Here is a 15,214-nt window from a genome sequence, read left to right on the forward strand (position 1 = left end):
CTCTGTTTTTAACATTGCTTGCTTCACAAAAAAAAAAAAAAAAAACAAACCCAAAAAACAAAACAGCAAACCTTTGTTTGTTAATGTCCAATAAAACAAATAATCTTGTCTTCTGTTACCTCATTATTTTCATCTAGAAGCCATTTGTTTAGTAAAACAATACATTTGGGGATACCATTATCATGATTCAAATGAATATGAACAATTGTAGGTATCTGATATTATTTTAATATAGAAAAATATTTTGTAATGAGCATACCCAGAGTTTTCTTTCAGTATGCCAGAACATCCTAAACAGAAGGTTTACTTCTTTTGGCTTTCTTTAACTTTGAACAACTTTCTTCTTTCTGTTATTGAAAGACAAGCAAAACAAAACAAAACAATGAAAAAAACCCTTTAAGCAAGTAAAGTAAAGAGCTCAACTAAAAGCTGATTCTGAATGAAATGTTTAGTTGAATAATATAAGAAGTAATTAATGAAAGATTTTATGCTTCAACACACATATAATTTAAAGTATGCTTATATCTCCAGTGGGTAAACACTTAAAACCAGGGCTATTTTGAAAATACCCTTTTACATGCTGGTGGCCAAAACTTTCAAAACCAGCTAATGATTCTTGGTGTACAGACTTGATATTATGACAGAGGCTTACTCTTCAAATAAGTGTTTAACAGTGTCCCAAGTCAGCACTGTGATATTTAATTTGGAAAGAGGAGGAATCAGATTAATGAGCACTAGAGAGTTCATCCCTACCACAGTTAATAGACAACTCCCTCTCCTACTCCTCAGACTCCAGCAGAGGCTTCCCTGGAGCTGTGCATCCTCCTCACTTGGCTCCAGCAGTGACAGTGCTGCACTGGCAGTGTGGCTGGCAGACAGTGAGAACTTCTTGTCTCCTGCCACTTCCCAAAAGTACCTTGCAGGGCTCAGGTCTCTGTTCATGCTACTCACAGCCTGCCCAGAGAGAGAGGAATGCCATGAGGCACTTGTAGCCCATGGCCAGGACAAGACTGTGCCCCTTCCCTATCTCCAGTCCTGCCAAACCAGTTTGAAGTTCTCTGCTTGTCCATTTGCATTATGGTGCAAGTCTTCCTTCAGGACTCAGACCTCTGGGGTTGCTATTCTCATAATTGCATTTATTTTTAGTTGCTGTTTTCCTTCTTTGTGAGGCTGACTCCTGCTGGGCTGTTAAGCAGTGACTCAGTTGTGGCCCTGTGGAAGGGCCATTCCTTGCTGCAGTTGGATGAGGACAGCTCAGAGCAGCTGGGTTGGGGTTTCCCACACCAACTCTTTTCCTTCCTGCTGAAGCCTGAACATGTATGAGCGTGTTCCTCTGGCAGCAGGGACAGCACAGAGTGTGCCTTTTTAATTGCCATTAAAAGATTCAGAATAGTCTTGTATTTGGCTTTAAAAGCATGACAAAACAAAAAGATGACAGCTAAAATTCAATGTTAAGAAATGCAAATTAAGTGGAAGAATCTGAATTATGGATATATATCTTAAGTTCTTAATCAACAGTTAATTAGTATGTAGACAAGGTCAGTTTACACACTGCAACATGTGACTCGGTAAAGGCACTTCAGGTCAAGCATGGGTACTGAGTCCTCAAACTGTCACGCCTGAAGTGACACATAAAAGGCAAGGGAATCAGGATGAAAAGAGAGTTAGGTATCTGCAATTTGTCTTCCTGACTTATTCTGTAGAGTTATTGCAATGTATTTTCAGTTGGCTGTTAGCATGAATAATGAGAATCTACAAAAGGAAATACAATTGTTTTGAGCACAGAAGACTTGGAATATGTTCCTTCCGATCAGTCTAATCTCAAGGTAGGAAAAACATAAAGATATGGTTGTAAGAAGGAGATGGTATATACAACAGGTTTTTAAAGAACTGATATTTAGAAACAGAAGTGTAGCCCAGTGGAAGGTAAAAGCATTATTTAAGAATCATGAAAAAATATCTTGAAGAGAAAAATACAAACTACTATCATTAAAGCAGGAGAAAAATTATTTAAAAAAATAATTATTTAAGAATCTTACTTAATTTCTGCTGCTAACTCTATATAGTAATACAATAACAACTTAAATACTCTAGATAATTAGAGGGATATAACTTTTTTAAAACTTTTTAATAACTTTTCAAAGAATGAATTAAAAAAGACTTTTTTGTACGAATTAATTTCTACAGAACGTTGCTGAATTCAAGCACTTAACCTGAGCTGCTTACAGAGCCAATGGGAATGCCCAGCATTGTACTGGGCAGGATAAAACTTTACTGTAGAAGCAGGAACTGATTCAGAAATGTGTTTATATTAAGTAACGTCATACACCATAATCATTTTAGAAGTATCTTTTGCACGCTTGAAGTGAAAGCAAGGGTAATTTTATCCTGGTTAAGGTTAATTTTATCCAAAGCAGGCTCAGTAAGATTTCTTGCTTTCCACATTTTGACTGAAACATGCCAAAATTAAAAAAAATATATTTCCTCTTTATCTCTTAATTCAGGTGCTTGTAGAGTGGACTAAGGGATGTATGTGTGGGGTTTTCTTACCTGTCTTCTTCTGACACAACCTTTTTTTTCAGATGCTTCTGTGTTGCTCTCCTTGATCAAGGAAGCTGCTTCTGAGGGCAGTATTTCAGATGCCAGATACTTGCTTCCTGTAATCATCTTCAAGTATAGAAGTTTATACATTCATTAGTAAAAAAACCACAGTATTTTTATACTTTTCAAAATTACCCACTTTATCAAAGGTGCCCTCAGAGCACAAAGTTGAAATAACAACCCAAATTACATTCAAGGTGAAAAAAATGATAAGCACAACACATTTCATTTATGTGCCCAATCTGTGGGATATCTTCCACACAGAAATTGCACTGAAATCAGCTCAGCTATTTATATTATTGAAATGCAGAGAGAATCAGAGAAAAAATAGGTTGTAAAGCACCACTAGTGGTCATTTATCATAAGTTCTACTCAAAACACTGCTAACTTCAAAGTCAGATCACATTGCTTTGGGATCCATCCCATCAAATTTCCAGAATTGGAAAGGATAAAAACTCTACAACATCTCTGTGAAACGGACTTGTTCAAGTATTGAAACACTCTCCCTCTGCAGATTTTTTTTCCTTATGCATAGTATGCATTTTTTTACCCTGTTGCGATGTGTGCTTTTAGTGAAATTAATTAATTAAACCTGTATTTGCAAAACTTTCATGTTTGTCTAACAGCACAACACCTTACACACACTGAAGTCAGCACTACAAAACTGTTCAGGTGTGAGATTCCTTTCAGAAGCTGTTCATTAATATGGTTTCACGTAAAGACAGACTCAACACTGAAAATTTCACAATGTTAACCTGGTAGAAATCCTGATAAGCTGATAAACTGTTTTAAAGAAAGGAAAAATAATTATCCCAGCCTAGAAATCCCAAATTCAAGGGCATGTATCTTAGACAGCACATCTTCCCTTTCAGAAATAAGCAAGATGCAATAGCTGACAAATTTAAATTGTATGGTAGAAATTTTAGAAAACTGTATTAGAATGATATTAGAACATGATGAAAGTCATACTTTTTCTTGCTTAACATTGATTTAGAACATACTGAATGAGTGAGAACAGTGAGAATGAGCCTTGTTATTTACAGTACCTGTTCACAGTGAGATTTGGAGTACTGACTGGTTGTCTTAGCAATATATTCCTGAGAATGACATGCTGCTTTCTTTTCTTCACCTTTGGCAATGCACAATGTATTCTTTAAGAGAGATTCATGAATATTTAACCCCGCTCCTTCATTTGATCTCTTTCTTTGTTGTGATGCTAAACCGAAATTTGTCGTGTGATTGTCTAATTTACACATCTGCAAAGGTACATTCTTTGACTGCTGGTGTTTCTCAAGAGCTTGTGCAGTATTTTGACTTGCAAACTTTTTTTCCCTTCTTACACCAGAAGCAGGAGATGCATATGTATTCAGACTCAGATTGTTGTTGGATTTCTGAAGCACTGGTCCAACATTCTTAAGAAAGGAAGGAGAATTTGTCGTTTTATGATTAATTTCAGCTAAATTTCCTCTAGAAGCTGAGTTATTAGAAAAATCAGAATTAGTCTTTTGTCTGCAAGACTCTGATTTCCATCGAAATATAGGTAAATCATGTTTTGTGTGTGGTTTTGCATTTGTTACCTGAGATATGCTTCTATGAGTAGGATTTTTGACAAATATATTTTGAACAGGTTTGTAAACCTGAGTTATGCTGGGTTTGCATACAGTCAGCATAGGAGATGAAGCACCCATCATTTTAATGGGTGAAAGTCTTTCAGCATTTTCTCTTTTCTTCCCATCTCTTTGATTTGTGGCCTTTCCATTCATTTGCATCAACTTTCCTTTGAATATTGGTATAATTTTGCCGATTTTGGGTGGAGGGAGTTCAAAGGCTGACTTTACAGGTATTCCTAAAGATGTCTCAATTGGTAACCCTGCTGCTCCAGGTATTTGCCTCCTATTCATTGATGTCTCTGCAGCTTCCGTGCTAACCTTTTCTGTACCCTGACGGCTAATCGGAAAAGTCTGCGTTTCTGGCTCTTTGACCAAAGGCTCCATCCAGTGGCTGTTTTCCATACTGCATGAGGAGGGAATTCCAGGCAAAGTCTGTCTCCTTGGAGGAGTTTGCGTTAGAGATACCACGCAAAGCATCTCACGACCCATGTTTCTAAGCTTAGATTTTAATTCCTGAAATACAAGAGTTGCTAAATTGAATGAAGTGGAGTTAAGAATCTGACAGTGCCATCTAATGCATCAGTATATGATCTCAGTATACATCACAATATATAACCATTAAATCTCCTTTTTGAATAAAAATTAACTATATTTTTAAACAATATCTTGCAGTCGCTAGAAAGGAAGATTTTTTTTTTCCTCCTCCTCAAGTTCTGTGTTTATAAAACATTCTGGTATATTTTATTTCTCAGAAGGAATTACTTAAATTACAGTCATTATCTTGGTTTAGTGCTTTCAAACTGGGTAATGCCTTTTGAAGGGGTCTGCAGAGAGTTTGGCTGTCAGGGCTCTTAGACTCTTAACACTTCTAAAGGCATTTGTACTCTGAGCAAAAGAGAGTTTGGATGTCTAAAAAAATTTCAGATGACAAAGAGGAGCCATGCCAGCTTTGATCACTGAAGAGACGTAAACAGGAACTGCTTTCTGAAAGAGGATTATAGTATTTTAGTATTTCTGCAATTTCTGTCACTATTCTTTGTTCAGAATTAATTACTTCATTTCTTCTTTCACACACTACTACCACAGAAATTTGAGTCTCAGCCTTAAAGGAATTTTGCCTCTTTTCCAACACCAGCCATGGAGTAAATCTTAAAGCTTGGATGTTTTCACAGGTTTAAGTCCACAGCACTTTATATTTTTCTTAGTATTTAAAAAATAAACTGTAATAAATAAAGTGTAATAATAGCAACAATGATAATAATTACTATTATTATTATGGAATGACTGTGAGAAAGTTCTGGACTTCCAATCATAAAACAAGGTGTATAGAACTGCAGACATTGATAGGAATAAGTCTATGCTAAGGAAAAATTTTTAATGTATTTATCATGTGAAAAACAACATAACAATGGCAAATAATTTAATGTATAGTTTAATTACACATTTAATTAAAGGGCACGACTGATGTGATTGATGGTTGTTGTGTTCCAAGTACAATAAAGACCACTCTATACCATGAACAAAGCCATTATTAATATGTGTAGGAAAAAAACCCATCACACGCACCAGAGTCTTTGAGAGCTCCTGTGTAGCATAAAGTGCTTTACTTGTCATATGTACTGGAAATCCACATACATGTGAAAAATAATACCTCAGGTCAGAAAGAAAAGAGTTCAACACACTTTCTGAATCTGTTCTAGGGAAATACTGCACTGGCTGGCTTCGAATGCACTTTAAAGGGTACCTGAATAAGAGTTCAGGAATGCACAACAAGTTTCTATACATTTGTGCAATTATGAATCATCTTTGTTGAAAAGAAAGCATGAACACATCTAAAGTTTTTTAAAAAGGTGAACAAAATTACAGTCTTAAAAAAACGAATCTTACAAAGTTATAGGACTTCAACATGATTTTAGCATATTAATATCATAATAAAGATTACTCAATATAGGTGATCTTTAGTCTAGACTTCCACAGCAGAAAAATTTTCTTTAAAACAAATCTTCATTGGTTGTATCCTTACTGGAATTTAACTCTTCCTTTTACATCCCCATTTAGAGTGGTATTATCATGCTGACTGAGTTTGTGAAGCAAATCTATTTGACATACTACTATTCAATACTGGGACAAAAAAACCTCAACTAAGTATTTTGTTCCAATTTGTCCAGTGAAATAATTCTCCACTGATTTCTATGAAATTATGGAAGAAGAAAATGTGGCATAATCAAAAATGAAAATTCAGATCTCAATAGAAATGTACTAGAGGAAACATAAAAATATTGTAAAAGGATACGTAAAGAACCTTTCACCTATTGGCTTGAAGTAAACACTGAAGTATACTTTTGTCTCTTCAAGATCCTCTGGAAGAATATATCCATACTTTAAAAAACAAAAAACCAAATCAAAACAAAAATACCAAAACCAGCAAAAACAAATACAAAAGTGTATTAATACAAACACAATAGATATAAAGAGTATGAAAAAAAGAAAAGCAGTGTGGTTGTTCCTTACCAGACTCTTCCAGTGCATCTGAAGATCTTCATATGAACGGAAAGGAGATTCTGGAGGAATTATGTGGCTGATGTTTATGATTTGGCCCATTTTCATGCTGTGCACGGGTAAAGAAGCAATGCTTAGGAAGGATGTCATAAAACTCTGCTGAAAATATACCAGACTTTTGGAAAAAAAGAATTAATCTCATGTTTGGAAGCCAAAGTATTTATAGATAATTATGTTTTGAGAACTAATGCCTTTATCTTGTAAGTTTATGACATGACTGCTGAAAGAAGCAGTTAAAGCCAAGCATGCCGAGACTGAGTTCCAGTGTGAGCTGAGTTTGTGTATCAGGCCTTACACAAGCTCAGCTCACACTGGAACTCACAATCTCTGCACGCTTGGCTTTAAGTGCTGCTTTCAGCACTGCACTGCCTTTATTGCTCTACTAGAGCTCATCGCCAGCAGGGTGAGGCTTTGAGGAGTCTTGAACGCGCAGCCTACAGCATATGACAATAGTAATATGGGAAAAAAACTTGGATATTCCAAGTCTAGTTTCTCTTGTCTGTAATACTCACCACCAGTGAACGCAGGACAAAGCAAATACATAATTACTTCTCATACTTTTACAATGAAAGTCAGAGGTGAAAATAGGGAGAGTTTGTGGCAAAGGTAGAAATGTTTTTTCTTTAAGCTGACATTCGTGCTAAAATTATATTTGAGAAATATTAATACTCTTCCAGATCACAAAACTTGCAGAGAGATGACTAAAACTGAAATATTTAAATGTGTAATTTCTGATTCACTGATAATTTTATTTCTCATTTTCCATTAAAGGAAAAAACGAAGATTCCTGAATATAAAACAGCCTGTAAAAGAGAAGTATTCTTGTAACTAGTATCAAATTCACAATTTGTATGGCAAACATTCCAGGAAATGTTTGTTTCTGCAGAAATGTAAACATACTCCTACCTTGGCAAAACATAGCACCAGTTACTTAATATGGAATGTTGGTTAATGACAGTATTTTTGTTGCTGCCAAAGAGCTTTAAGGTGTTTGGTGAAATATCAAAATCTCTCAGCTTAGAACAGAAAAAATAAAAAGAGAAAAAGAAAAAAAAAAGGTTATTTACAAAAATCTTTACAGTGGTACAAAATTAAAACTTTCAAAAATTGTGCATCATAGTACACTGAAGTTTGTACATTACTGTTCTTTCATCAGCTCTCACAGGCTGCTTGTTTCAGAAGGTAATCTGATTAACAAACTGCACACCACCTTATGTTACAGCCTATGCTATCAAAACTTACACAAATACAAGATTTAAAAGATATATAAGTCAGTGAGATTTTAACTTTATTTAAGTATTTTAATAAGAGTACAGGAAGACTTTCTCAAACTAAGAAATGTTGCACTTCTGTGCAGATTTTATAAAAATCCAATCAGAAATCCGTGTTTGACAGAATCATTTCCATCATTGCTTTGTGTCATTTTGGCTTTGGATTCCTAAAGATAGCTTTAATGTTTATGCTATCTAACTAGGTCACAGAAGAAACCCTGTTCTTCTGTTTTAAGACAGAGGCATTAGAATCACAAACACTTATTTTGAAAGAAAGAAGCAAGCCCAACAGCTGTGCCCTTGCGTATTCAACCAAGGTGACATGACTTTCAGAAAGGATAGCAATTTTTCAGCTTCAACCATGATTTCTTAAACAGTTAAGTAACTATGTTTACAAGAAGCATAATTCAGGCTGATCCACTATTTGGGAAGCTGCACAGAAAATGAAGCAAATTCAAGAATAATTATATACAGGGTCGCTAAACACACTGCTGACAACTTGCCTGTACCTTTCTTTTAAAGATGTTACTCAAAACTGTCTAGTTATTTCAGTGAGACAGTGAGTGTCTTTACAAAACACTACTATAAGGAAATCTAGGATCATAAGGACACTTCAGTGTCTGTATTCTGTTAGCATTTTAAAAAGGTCTCTTCACCAGGTTAGAATCTCAGTATGGATGTTACACACTTAGAACAGATGCAGATAGTCAGTCAGTGATTGCTGTCTTAATAAAATCAGAAATAACCACTTCTATCCCCATTATGTTAATTTCAAGTCACCTAGCAGAAAGGAAGATAGAGATTAATAAGACAAGTGCCATCAGAGGACGTAGAACTAGTGTATACCTTAGGGGGTGGTAACCGGATTGAGCAAGGCTCCACACTGATCCAAAGCTGTCTCTCTGTTACATTAAGGTCTATAACTAAAATATAAAGAAAGCACAGAGCCCTGTTTTGAACTAGGGTTCAACTGTTAGACAGAAAGTAAAGCCAAATCTTTATTTAAAATTATTGTTAGTCAAAATGTTGCATTTGAAAATTGAGAGGCTAGACCTCCTCAGCATGGGAATTAAAATTAATTGCATTTTAACTGTGAAAAAATAAAATAACAATGAATTACCAACCACACAGTATGTGGATGTGTGTCTAGGAACCCATGGCTGTCCATATAACAAACATCCATTTTCAAAGCAAATGCAGCTATTATAATTATTGGCTGTACTAAGCAATCTAACCCAGTTATAAACCCAGAAGTGATCTACAGAAAAGACATTATGAGCAAGGAAAACATTTATCAACACATCTCCAGAACATCCCCCCATCTCTGAACAAGCTGTAGCACAGGGACTGAATGTATTCTGTTCTTCAACATATGTCCCTGTTGCAAATTTGGGTGCTGATATCCCCAAATGCAATCTTAACTTTTACACTGGGATAAAAATATTTGTAATTTTTGCAATAGCTGAAGAGCATGCTGTGTGACTTAACTGTAGTGGGTCAGGAAATGCAGTACATACAGGACAGTCACTTTAGCTCATTTTTCCATGGAATTTTCACATCACTTGCCATACTCATAATTTGAGGTATGTGTACTTAATTGCAATAATAATAATAGCAACATTTAAATGGTAAATTCCAATCTATGCCTGTACATTAAATGTAGTGGTGCAGTTGAGCTGACAGCTGTTACATATAGAGCATCATCTGCCACCAAGTGTATTTTGACAGAAGCTATTTCAGAATAAAAAAACAAAGGACATTATGTTGATAAAAACAAGATCATGGCAGTATGAAAGCAGATAACTATACCTTGCCCCCACAAGTTTACCATTAATAGAATATTCTACTTACCAACAGCATTTTGCTTTCCTGAATGAGACAAAAAATCTTTTCCTTAATAAATAAAATAGATAGTTATTTTCTAAATACTATGCTTAATGTCATTATGCAAAAATTAAAAAAAAAAGAAAAATCAGTTTCATTTGTATGTGTCATAAATGCTGAAATGTTTGTTTCTTTATGAAGAGAAATCCTCCTCTATCATTTAACTCTTCACTGAATCATTAATGTCTTATACAAAAGACATACATATAAAAGTGGATAGCAATTTACACATAATTTTTCCTCCTAGTAATGAATTTCTACATAGAACCATTTTTTATTGACTAACATATCAAATTTCTCAGGTTCAATAGAAAATCTGTATAGAACTACATATTTGACCATATGTTATCAGTTTTTCTCAGGTTTAGCAACATATGAGATTTGACAAGCCTCATGTACCTGGGTCGCACCGCTGTTAGTCAATGTCTTGCATTGAAAACAGCTTTATATCATCTACCATTTAGCCCTCCTTTTGCAGCTGCTATTCCCAAATAAGTTGATTTTGTTAAAAGAGCTATGTTTTGAAGATACTGAAAACAAGGTACTGTTAATGTTTGGGCTGGAAATAAACCAATAACATATCCACTTTTCTCGATGTGTATTTGGAATGACATATGCAACTGCTCTGCTTAATCAGAGCACAACACAGTATCTGTAACACATCTGCTTTTCCACACTTTGGTAGTTCCCATTTATTCTACACAGGAGCAGTGTCTGTCAGTGGCTGGCAGGCAAATGAACTACCATCTAAAACCACAGAAATTGGCAGAAGGAGATGGTCTGATGGAAAAACACTTCTGAACTAAAAATGCACGCAAACAATGTGCATAAGTGCCACTGATTAAGTCTGAAAAAGAGGTCCAATTTTTAGAAGATATTTAATGACCAATGATATTTGGTTTGGAAATTATTAATCTGGTATGTTGTGTTCAGTTGAAGTTTAAATTTATCTATTACAAAGATGAGGAGGAAAATGAAAAAATTAATATGTCCACTTAGATTGTTAGCTTGAATTGTTCAACTTGGATAAAGGAACAATGAAATTGCAGTCAAAGAAAAAAATAATATGGTAAACAAATGAAATCATTTAATATAATCAATGAAATAATGATGGAAATTAAATTATGAAATTAAATTATGAAAAATAAATGCAACAATAAAGAACTGAAAACTAAATGTTTGATCTCTGATCCAGGTGAGTCAAATACCTTGCACCAATAGATGACCAGCCTTGTTCCATCTGGGTGCAAGCCTGGCTGTAAGTGTGTAGGAGAGACAGGTTTGGAGTATGGCAGAACTAACTGCTTGTGGTGCTTCCAGCTGACAACATGAGTGGGAAAAGAAAAATACATTATTAAAAATTTAACAGCCTTTTTAAAGGCTTCAGTCCAAAGTTAATCCAAGATTCTGCTACTGCACCTTGGACCCAAGCCCTCCTTCATGTTACACATCTTTACTTTTCATCTACTTAGTTACAAGAGGAAGTTATTACAGTATTTGATGTAGGCATTTAGATTTCATGTGTCATCAAATTAAGGTGCGCTACAATTAATTTAATATTTTCACAGGGCTGATAATAAACTTGAGGAAAAGATCAATTGAGCTATCTGGAGTACTTTACTAGATATGTATCTCTTTACAGACAATGGGCACAATATCCAAAATTTACATATATTAACTCTGCTGTCAAACTCAAGACAAGAGACATTGTCTTGCAACCACAAGAACAATAGATAAATCTAGATCTGTTCACTCAGCAGTATTACTTCCCTGACTGCTTGCTTATCCTGCACAGCTTTGTGTTGACAGATAGCATTAGTCAAGAAAAGGAAACTACAATGGGTTAAAAAAAAAATTAACTAATACATCTTCAGGAGGATGCTTTTAATGAGCACCTGCAAGTAGCTCCTTGCAGGTCATGGTTATATAAATATACTTCATACCACTGATCTGCTGGTGTTGAAAAATCTAACCATGACATGTAAGGTATGAGTATTTTAACAGTGTATGTCTTACTAATCCAGGGTTTTTTTGGGGTGTGGGGAAAAACACTTCTGGGAACAAAGAAAAACTCACCCAGCTGCCTGTGCAAATGAACTGTGAGAACTACTGGCTTTGATAACAACCATCTTTTGACTCAGGAATTTTAGTATGCGCACAAACACATTCATAACACCCACGAACATTACATATAGAAGATAGTAAAGCGTATGCATAGTGGTCTAAAAAAGTATCAGCTGTTGAGCTCATGGACTTCGTTTCTTCTCTATGTTTTGGTTTTGCTTCTCTGGGACTCTGGGACTGTTTTTGCAAGCTGGATAAATTCAAAACATTAATGGGGAGGCAGTTCAGCTGTCTGAACACCCACTCCTCTCATCTTCAAAAACTATAGGGCACACCCAGAGGGTGTGACTTCAGCAGGGGAGCTGCAGGTCTTTGGCCCAAATGGCAGATTTGTCACTGGCCCCACTGCCGCAGAGGAATCTAGTGAAATTGTTCAGGAATATCTTAAAACTTTTGACTCTCACAAAATATACTTACTTTACCTAGATTCACAAGATACGTTTTGTCTATGGGAAAAACTTTTTCACCCAGAAACTTGGCTTCTATGCAAATTGCATGCCCTATGAAAACCACTTATTCCAGGCAGCAGCAATTGCAGTCAAATGTAACAATCATAAGAACTGTGGCATCTTTCAGCACTTACGGTAGCTCCTTGTTTCTCTACATAGGCTTGACATATTCCTGATTTATAAAATGATATCTAAAAAAAAAGTTAAAAAAAAAAATTACATGTCTGAAATTAAGGGATTTTCCAGCAAATCATAAATTAAATTCTGGATTATTAGTCACTTTGCCTACGAAAAACATGCTATGGAATAGTTAAAGCAAACACCATATCTTGTGTGTTAAGGAGAACAGTAACTAAAATTAGCCCAGGCATTTCTCACAGTGTAATCTCCTTCACAGCCAAAAATACATTAACAAGCAAGCATAAGACTTCCCAAAACAAAACCACAGAACTCTGCCCCTGCTCGTCTCATTGTGTATTGGGTGGCATTTTACCAACTGAGTCCATTCTGCTCCACAAAATCTTCACTGCTGAAAAGACCATTTCATCAAAACAATAGAAGACATAAGATGTGATCTATATTACTAATCCACAAAACCCAAAAGTTTACTTTAAATGACATACTTTAACTTATCCTTGGTCCTCAAAAGAAACACCTATTTGGGAAATATGTTCATATGTGTGATGGATACACTTAACTCTTAGCTGTATTTTAGTTCAGGCTGACCAAGAAGACACAGGCCTCATGTTCTTGGTATGAATTGTAAGCTGGAAAGCTCCTGGCTCATCTACAAGGCAGTGTAGGTGTCTTGAAAAATATTTCAAAAGGTGGTTTCAAAACCCAGAAGTAGAAGACAATCAAAGTACAAAATGATGTAACAGAGCTAAAATGAAGAAAGCATCTCTCTTGTCTGTACTCTTGACTAGCAGACAGCTACTTCATCTTACACTTATTAAAGTCAGGATGTGCCCTTCTTCCTTACCCAAGGAGATCCTTGCTAAGTGACTGATAGTGTGCTGAATTAATACTATGAAGCATGTGACTACTCAGGTAGTGTAAATATTGTGTGAATACTTCCCTTAGACTTGAATCATTGACAAAGTCTGAGACTAAGATTTAATCTAGTATCACCCAGGCTCCAAAAAGGAGTTTAGAAAGCAAGGGGGGTCCTTTCTGAACTCTGTGACTCAACAGGAGGGCCCTCTGCTCTTCACACCTCGGGTCTCTGTCTGAGTCATTCTAAATCAATTTTTCGCTGTATGTTTCTTCCATGCAGTAATTAATACTAACCTCACCATCAAACTTATTGAACTCTGTCAATTATTTTATCTCAATAAAATATGCCTGCTGCTTCTCTATTTTGAGTGGGGTGCATTCCTCTTACCTGTGACACTACATAACTAATATACTTATTTACACAGTGATACTGACCGCCATTACAACTGAAATTTGATTTAGTGTTCCAATAACAGGTGCTGAAAGGATGTCTTGATGCAGGAATAATAACTGCCTGCACAAAAAAAATCCAAACAAACAAAAAATAGGGTTTTTTACTTTACTTTCTCATCTTAAATTTATTTTCCCTCATATTCTACAAACATAATAAATCCCATTTTAATGGTCTTCCAGTGAATCAGTATAATATATTGGACTAGACCAGGTTACTTGCTCTTAACCCATCTACAGTGATCTAAAACAGACTACAGGCCTTTGGCATATAAACAGAACTCTCAAAAGTTGTCCTGTTGGGTGAAGTTCTCATTTCTTCCCTTTCTTATTAAAGGGAACAAAATGTTTGGTGAACACTGAGGAGCATACATACACTTTCCAAGTATCCTTTTCACTCAGCCTCAATCTACTTAAAGCAATAGAATAGCCTAAAATATATACCTAAAACTTTACATGTGAATACAGATTAATTTTAACCATTAATTTGAAGTAGGTGGTCTTGTTAGTTTTAGCTGATGACCCATAAAAGATAATAGAAATGTGGTGGGTTTTCCCAATAGCCACTAAGACACCCCCAAAAAACCCTCTTTTGAACAATTTTATGCTGAGTGCTGATGATAAGAATTTTGCTGATTTTATGGCAGTTAATTCAAGTACTGGTAATAAAAATCTTTGAATAAAAATGATGAACAGCTTCTAAAATGATAACCCTCAAAATTCTCTACCTGCAAATCTTTATCTGTGTACTCTTTGCCTCAGTTTCTGGTATCTGAGGACTCAGTATTACTGTAGTGGCACAGAGTTTTTGTAGTTCTGGTAGACTGGCAAAGAACAGAGACTGATGCCTGGTGCCGTTCATGTTATATTGTTAACTGCCCCAAAGTGGTGTCTGGGTCTTAAAAGAAAAAAAAAAAAACATTAATTTTTATAAGGCAGGTATTTGTCTACAGAACTTCAGAAGTATATGCTGTCACGTAAATTAATAATAAATTATCTTCTGATTAAGATTAGGTAGGCAATATAGCATAATTCATCTAGAATAGACAGCTCATTATACTTTTGCTATAAATAATGCAGTATATGTGAAAAAATAATTATTTTCAAGAGTCAAAATAATCAGAGACAATAAGACAATCACAAAATTATCCTTTCTGTCTTATTCTCAGTTGACGTTGGGGCTGAAATCAATCTAGGATTGATTCTCTCCTATCCAGCAAGAAAGTTTAATTCCCAGGAGCTCAACAGCCATTTCCTCACTAGGTTATAC

General features: G+C 35.3%; 1 protein-coding gene across 1 annotated transcript; it reads right to left on the bottom strand.

The window, feature by feature from the left end:
• Window positions 1–290: 290 nt before the first annotated feature.
• Window positions 291–14,806, bottom strand: C2H18orf63 (chromosome 2 C18orf63 homolog). Its single transcript, XM_030446127.1, has 13 exons — window positions 14,673–14,806; window positions 13,930–14,008; window positions 12,633–12,689; window positions 11,134–11,245; window positions 9,893–9,934; window positions 8,888–8,964; window positions 7,677–7,786; window positions 6,723–6,819; window positions 6,505–6,590; window positions 5,778–5,955; window positions 3,648–4,724; window positions 2,551–2,667; window positions 291–347 (listed from the first exon to the last, which is right to left on the bottom strand). The coding sequence occupies exons 1-13, from the start codon at window positions 14,804–14,806 to the stop codon at window positions 291–293; spliced, it is 2,223 nt and encodes a 740-aa protein (XP_030301987.1).
• Window positions 14,807–15,214: the final 408 nt, after the last annotated feature.

This window comes from Calypte anna, chromosome 2 (genome assembly GCF_003957555.1).
Source record: "Calypte anna isolate BGI_N300 chromosome 2, bCalAnn1_v1.p, whole genome shotgun sequence".
Lineage (NCBI taxonomy): Eukaryota > Metazoa > Chordata > Aves > Apodiformes > Trochilidae > Calypte > Calypte anna.